Consider the following 8023-nt stretch of genomic DNA (forward strand, 5'->3'; position numbering starts at 1 on the left):
TAACTTAAGATAGCTACCATTACTTACTGTGTGCGGCTAACGTTAGCTGGAGTGGTAACGTTATTCTGTAAAACAAACAAGGAAATCGGTCAAATTTGCGGGTATATCTATCAAATACACTTATAATCGATACGGCTATTACTAGTAGAACATAATCTAAACAAAAATACTGTCTAAAATACAATAGAATTAGATATTTACCTGGAAATGCTGAGATGTATTAGGGACTAAGGCAGGTCAGCTGTTCTCTGTAGTAGACTAGTAGTTGGGCTGCAACGGCACAGAATTCTTAGGATCTCAGGGACGCGCAAAAGTAGTTCTCGAACGCCGTAGCCGTCCGCCAAACCGCCGCTGCTTAAATGGTAAATGGACTGCACTTATATATGACTGCACTTTTCCACCTTAGCGGCACTCAAAGCGCTTTACAATGGCCTCTCATTCACCCATTCACACTAGGGCTGGGACTTTTGCAAAATCATATTCGAAGTTCGTTTATTTGTTAATAATAATATTCGAATATATTTGAATTATTATTAATAATATTTTTACCATTAAATTCTTACAGAAAGACCTACCTAGGTATTAAAATAAAGTTGTGCACATTCTGTCCACTAGTGGGCATTGTATCATAGGCAATATTGATAAGCAATGATGTTTTCAGAAGCAAATACAACACACAATGTCAACAACCGTTCTTTTAATTTATGTCAGACCCTGGCTTGAACAGTAGGTTTTCACTGTTTGACAAAAATAAATAAAAAATATAATCCAGTCAGGCTAGGTACTGAAAGACAAATAAAAGGTAGTAGGATGTATATCCCATTAATCAAACATGTAGCCTAGGCTAAATCAGAACTTGCCATTATGGGCTATCTGGCTGCAGTATGTAAGACTCAACAACCCTCCTCAACCATCTACAGGTTGTTGGCCAAAAAGACAAGGTGATTCACACTTTCTGGTTCTAGAGAAGAGCGCTTCTTTGTTACTATGTTCCCCGCTGTGGAAAACACTCGTTCCGCCCTCACGGAGGTCCCACATATTGCCAGGTAGCGCCGTGCCAGCTGGGCGAGGTGGGGGTACTTGAGGCTTTTCTCCTCCCACCAGGACAGCGGGTTGCTGTCAGACGGGTGCGGGGTCTCACTCTCGTACACCATCATCTCTCTTTGGAGCACATCTTCATTTGGCTTAGTAACTGTTTAAAAGAAAATAGTAGTGTTATTGTGCTGTTTAAGTTTCATAATGCACTTTTTATATTTCCAAGTAGGGCTATAGTGAGTTTGAGTTATGAAAGGCACTCAATAAAATTTGCTTTAAATGTTTTTGTAATTATTATTACCTCCTGGTGACTTTTGGCAATACACATCGCCAAAGAGGTCCCCCATGGCGCTAAGAGCATTCTTCCTCTGGCGCTGCTGTGGCTCATCCGTTCTAGTCACTGCGTTCTCCTCTTGGCCTTCCTCGTGTGTCTCCTCGTTGAGCTTTGCTAGCTCCTCACGAACCACCTCTCGCACTGCCTGCTGCTGCTCTCGTTTCAAATGAACCAGCCGGTGAAAACGCGGGTCGAGGTAGCTGGCGGTGTTAAGTAGCAAGAAGGCATCTTTTCCGGGGCCATATCGCACCTTTAGATCACTTGACATTATTTTTTTCATCTCCCTCAGTCCTGTCGGGTCATCGGTGGATGGCTGTAGTTGTGACAGAAGAACGTACTGCAGGGGGAGGACCGCTGATGCTGTTGGGTAGTTTTCGGTTGATAACGCCACGGTGGCTACTTTGAACGGCTTCAGCACGTCTTTCACCTGCGGGACAAACATACAATTAGGATAACTAATCCTAGCGCCACTAGCTAGCTAGCTATGCTGCTAGTAAGCGCAGTACTATCAGCCACGTAAACAAAACACAAACTGTAACGTGCTATGTTTGTAAACAGTAACGTTAACATTAGGCTCATAATAGGCAAGTATATTATTAGACCCAACATCATTAGGCTCTACTGACCTTCTCCATCAGGCTCCACTCCACACTGCTGAGCTCCAGACGGCTGAGTTTCTTCTCCATTATCACCGCTGCAACAGAGGCTTGTTGATCTGCTGCCCGACAGATCATGTCGTAGGTACTGTTCCAGCGGGTGGGGCAGTCGTTGATGAGCTGGACAGGTTTGAGACCAAGGAGCTTCTGCTTGGATTCGAGGAGGTAGTTGTCTGTAGCAGAGTGCTTGAAATGCTGAGCAGCAGCCTTCAGGCGACTAATTGGTGTTGCAATGGCACGCTCTGCAAGCCCTTTCTTCACTGCTAAGTTGATTGTGTGAGCCATGCAGGGGATATCGGTGATCTCCAGGTGCCTCTCTACAGCGTTGACATAGTTGGTCGCGTTGTCTGTTGTGATGGCAAGCACAGACTCCCGGTCCACGTTGTAGTCTCGTAGAATACGGTCGATACACGTGGAGACATTCTCTGCTGTGTGAACGGTTTGAAGCTCAGACGTGTCGAGAACGACATTTCTCATTTCCCAGTCCTCGTCTATGAAATGGGCTGTGACCGTCACATAGGACTCAGTAGCTAGAGACGTCCACCCATCAGTGGTCAGCGCAATTTTTTCTCCACGCATCATTTCTCTTATTCCTTCTTTGGTTGTGTCGTACAGCTTCGCTATTTTGTCGGAAATGGTCTTGTGGCAGGGGATCTTGTATCTAGGCTCTAGCTCGTGGATGAAAGCTGCAAACCCCTTCCCCTCCACCAGGCTAATAGGCCTCATATCTTTGCAAATGGCCCGTGCCAGCATCTCTGTCGCTCTTCTTTGACGGGCAGCCGGGAAGCCTCGTGAATCAGAGCGAGGCAGCATGGAGTCGATTCTGGGCTGCTTCGCCCCAGATCCCTCTCCCTCCTCCTCTTCTAGCTTGCCGGGATGTAATGTTAACAGGTGGGCCCTCAAGTTGCTGGTCGTCGTGTGATATTTAAATTCGGCCTTACATATTTTACATATTGCTTTGTCCTTGCTAGTTATTTTTCCTCTTTTCTTGGGGAACCCAAAGTAAGGCCACACGTCGCTCTTCAAATTGTCAGGGGTAAAGATTTCGATCTCCTCCAGCGTGGTTGTGGGCGTTGGCGAGGCCATTGTTCTGCTAACTAAGTGCTAACTAACGTCACCTCCTACAGGAGCCCAGGTGTCCAATAGCCTTGCTAATGAGCTCGCGATTGCAACTTCACCAGGCGTGAAAAACCCTCTGAATCTGAATCAAAAGCAACGTTTGCTAGCCAACACATTTACAAAAAATTATGCCTATAACAGGTTCGAATATTAAGGGCTGCCTAATATTCGTTCGAATACCAGTATTTCTGTCAATATTCAAATTATATTAGAATCCCGAAGTTCGGACTCCCAGCCCTAATTCACACACACATTCACACACCAATGGCGGTAGCTGCCGTACAAGGTGCTAACCTGCTCATTGGGAGCAATTTGGGGTTAGGCGTCTCGCTCAAGGACACTTCGACATGTGGACAGTCGGAGCTGGGATTCGAACCACTGACCCTTCGATCACTGAACGACCCGCTCTACCAACTGAGCTACAGCCGCCCCACGCCCCCCATAAAGTCCCTAATATATCGATCTATGGAATATATGTATATAGCTGCCAGTGGAGGCTCGTCCATTGAGGTAGGGGAGGACAGTCCTCCTCAGTTTTTGGAGAGAAGAGAGGGATTAAAATATAAATATATGAATTTATTTATTTATAATTAATATTATCTCAGTTCTGTTCATAAAGCAGGTTTTCCCTATGGATAAAAACCCATTATTGAAATTCTAAAGCTCCAACAGTGACATCTATAACATGCAGCTGGAGGACCCATAGATATCTATGGAAGGGAGGCTAGCCTCCCTTAGGGCGGGTTCTTTTCTCTTAAATCAATGTAATGCCTTTTTTCTTGCTAATTTGTGATTGGCCAAAACGCTGAAAAATTACCGCAAGGGAGGACAGTACTCCGGCCCTGTCTGAACAGGATTCAGATATTGACATTTTGTTAGTCCAATCATATTCCAGATTCCAGATTTACCACAGTGAAGGCCGATTGAGTCGGCGTTGATGTCTGTGTTTCTCTTCCCTGTGCCATTGGAGACTTTTTGTGTGTTCGTAGCTCCATAATATAATACATCCGAAAGTATTATGGGACATATTATACATCAAACTGTTCGTCTATTTGTCTTGATTCTAGCCATCTAAATATCTAAGCTGACATAAATACTTTTTGAGCTAGAGCCGTCTGAACACGACAGTTCCACTGGCTGGCTATAGCCGGTAACGTTAGCTACGAGGTGCACGTCTGAGGCTACGGCATAGGCAGGCTGCTGATTGGCTGGACGCGCAAACTGTCGGCAACTCGTCCAAAACATTTCTAGAGACTGGGTCGCAACACCGGATCGGAGAAATGCACTGAACAGCCTGGCTCCTGCTTGCGTGAGAATTGATCGCTTTGCGGTGCTTATTCCTCATCCAGTGATGGATGGGTGGATGGAAAACGTTCAACTGAATGTTCATATTGTTGTGATAATTGTAGCTATAGCAACAGCTTCTTCCCCCTCGGTGAGGGTTTTCAAGGTGCCCACCCACATCCATTCTATGACCAAAACGGTGGTAGAGCAATTATCAGACTTTCTCAAAAGTGCTAGTTTTGTCAACGTTTTGATCTGAACCATTGTATATGATCATAAGTAACCTCAAAACAGGGCTAAACATGCATTTTCCCTTTACTACTCCTTTAAGGTCATAGTGACCCATAAATGTTGAGCAGACCAATATCACATACCTTATACAAATCATTAGTAAATCATTTAAAATTGGTTTAGTTATTTCATTTATAAATTATTAATTAAATGTGAGCAGACCATTATCACATACCTTATAAATTATTGTATGCACCATTAGAAAATAATTTGAAACATGTTTCTAAATACTGTACATAAATACTAATTTATAAATAGCTTAGTAAAATGTATAAATGTTGTAAAAATTTGTCATGTTTTAAATGTTGAACAAATTAATGGTAAAGCGTTACCATTAGGCCTGCTATGTCACGTTCATGGTTGTTAAAAATTATCATAACAAACATCTAAAACAGTGCCAACTTTGCATTAGAAATGACATCATTGACTGATTGACACAACTGTCTTAACAGTCATTAACATTCATAAAGACTACTGAATGTCTTATGGACACCCCTTTTTGATAATTAGGCCTGCTACAGTAGACCACATTTATGACAGGTTATGTTGTCTTGGTTAATGTCAAGTTGTCATAACAAAGACATTGACATGTCGTCTGGGTTAAAGCTACTGTGAATTAACTCAGCACTATGGCCCTCTGGTCGTGATAAAATCGGCACTGCATTTTAAGAACCACACTTCCAGCAAACCCCCACTCACTCGCTATAATTATGGGGAAAAAGATATGATAACGCGTGTGGAGCAGACTGGATTGGACGTTGTAGCTAGGCTACTTCAATGGACTTTCTGGAAGGATGGCTTCAATGCAGGTAAATATTTGTCTTCTTTATTTTATGTGCTTGTAGATTTCGTTTTGCTGGGCGAAGTGTTGTCTTCCTGATATTGTGACACGCAGAACACGTCACTTCTGTTTCCACCACAAGATTCCCGCCAGTGTACTAGCCAGTACACCAAAATTCTAAGATAATAAATCCACAGGGTCTCATGCAGTCTCATGTCACGAAAATTATTTTTGGGGTCTTGCTAAGGCCAATTCATAAACTAATCGCAAGGTGAATATTGAACTATAAAAAAGTGATCTCACTGAGCTTTAATGTCAAGTTGTCACAACAAAGAAATCTGAAATAATGTCAACTTTGCATTAGAAATGACATAATTGACCGAAATACACTTAATGACAAAGATTCTTCATGTGTCATGTCATTGTTATGCATTATAACAGCCATGTCAGTCTTCATGCAAATGAAGTGTTACACTTTAATTTGGAATTGTAATAATGCACAGATAACAACCAGTAATTACAGTTGATATATTTAAGGCACATGCTGAGACATGAGCCCAGCCACTGCCATGATAAGCCTGAGGTAGCTGATTTCATGAGCCCAACCACTGCCATGATAAGCCTGAGGTAGCTGATTTCATGAGCCCAACCACTGCCATGATAAGCCTGAGGTAGCTGATTTCTAGGCATGATAAGCCTGAGGTGAGGTAGCTGATTTCTAGGCAATGTGCATCTATAAACTGGTTTGTCAGGCCAACTGTAGCAGGTGAAAGATCAGGGGAACAGTTATGACAAGATGATATCTCTCTGATATTCTAACAGTTATGACAAGATGATATCCCCCTGATATTCTAACAGTTATGACAAGATGATATCCCCCTGATATTCTAAGCAAGGTTATCCCTGCTGAGTTTGTGATTATACTGCGATGTATCAAAAAAACATTTATTTATTTATTTTTAAGACAGGGACAAGGTACAGTAGACATTTACCCTATAGAATAGGGAGAGATGCACTGTACAAGGTTATAGCTAAACAGCTAATTTCCACCCGCAGTCCCTGGGCAATAATGTTGCCATGTGCGAGTGTGTGATGTCCAAGATGGTGCCATGTCTGGCTGCTATGGTGCTCTGTTCTCTTGCTCTTTGCACTGTCCTGTCTCACCCCTGCACCCTGTCTCACCCCTGCACCCTGTCTCACCCCTGCACCCTGTCTCACCCCTGCACCCTGTCCAATGTTGTCTCCATGTTATGCATCACGACCGAAAGCAAATTCCTAGTATGTTGAAAAAATGCATGGCAATTAATGCTGATTCTGATGTCTAAATGTTATTGCAGGTGTAAAGCAAACATGAAAAAGCTCTTCCTGTACACTAGGCCTATTTATCTGTATTTCCAAGTTAACTAACCTTTGAAACAAATAACAAACAGATGTCGTTCCTTTGGTCTTAACTGTAACATTGATATGGAGGTGCAATTAAAAATGAGTGTGGGTTCATCTCAAAAAACAGATTACATTTCAATTCACGTCTATCTAGAAATTAAATTGAAAGGAGACCTATGTCCCAGTTATTATTAGTTACCATTGATGAATGGAGAACTGAATGTGGGCATATTGCTTAGCAGCACTTTACAGTATAATTACAGTATACAGTAAACTAACTATCAATGGTAAGAATCCAAAATGGGTTACAGATGAGTCAATCCATCCACAGAACTGCCAGATAGAAATCCATAGCCTACATAGCCTACACATTATCATCTCCACTGCTGCAAAACAATCAGATTCATGTGCGAAAGCAGAGCAATTCTATTGTGCACATGTATCAAACTGAGTGCTGATTGATTACCTTATGCCTTCGATTCTCACCCTGCTACGCCCATGATTTAAAATCAGACACAGTGCTGCCACCTGCTGGTGAAGAGTTCACTTAGTTTTGCAGGGACAATGCCATTTTTGTATTTGTATCAATGATATGATACAGAATAGTTCTTGGGAATTTCTACTATTTGACAACACTTGAACAACTGAACACTTTGCCTATTTAATAGACAATAACAATTGACTCTTGCTTATACAATAGACAATAACAATCGACTTTGTACAACTCTATACTTGAATTTTAAGAATTGTACTGCCTATATTACGGTCACAGTCATCCATGATTGGATAAAATACATAGATTAGGGTCAATTTGATAGACTGTTAGACTACAGAGAGTAAATTACCAGATTGGGAACCTTATAATCATAATGTCTAGTTGCATACCTACAGTAGGAACTGGAATGAGGAACTGATCAGTGCTGATAAGATATTGTAAGGACAAGCGATGACAAGAATTCCAATATACTGGTTATACTGTATATGGAGAATAAACCTTCTATTCTATTCATTATAGTACATATGGGGATAACCTGCATGTGCAAAGTGCAAACCAGTGAATAACAAGTGAACACAGATGTTCAGTAACATACTATAAAGAGATATCAGAGGGGTAAGACCCACACTGCTTTTAATTGGTAA

General features: G+C 42.0%; 1 protein-coding gene across 1 annotated transcript; it reads right to left on the bottom strand.

Moving 5' to 3' along the window:
* Positions 1–914: 914 nt before the first annotated feature.
* LOC311317951 (E3 SUMO-protein ligase ZBED1-like) lies at positions 915–3111 on the bottom strand (the record flags this gene model as incomplete). The annotated part of the gene is made up of 3 exons (XM_084449107.1): positions 915–1192; positions 1337–1796; positions 1996–3111. 3 exons carry the CDS (start codon positions 3109–3111, stop codon positions 915–917), a joined length of 1854 nt encoding a protein of 617 aa, XP_084305233.1.
* Positions 3112–8023: the final 4912 nt, after the last annotated feature.

The sequence above is a fragment of the Borostomias antarcticus genome, assembly GCF_949987555.1.
Source record: "Borostomias antarcticus genome assembly, chromosome: 14".
In the NCBI taxonomy this organism is placed as follows: domain Eukaryota; kingdom Metazoa; phylum Chordata; class Actinopteri; order Stomiiformes; family Stomiidae; genus Borostomias; species Borostomias antarcticus.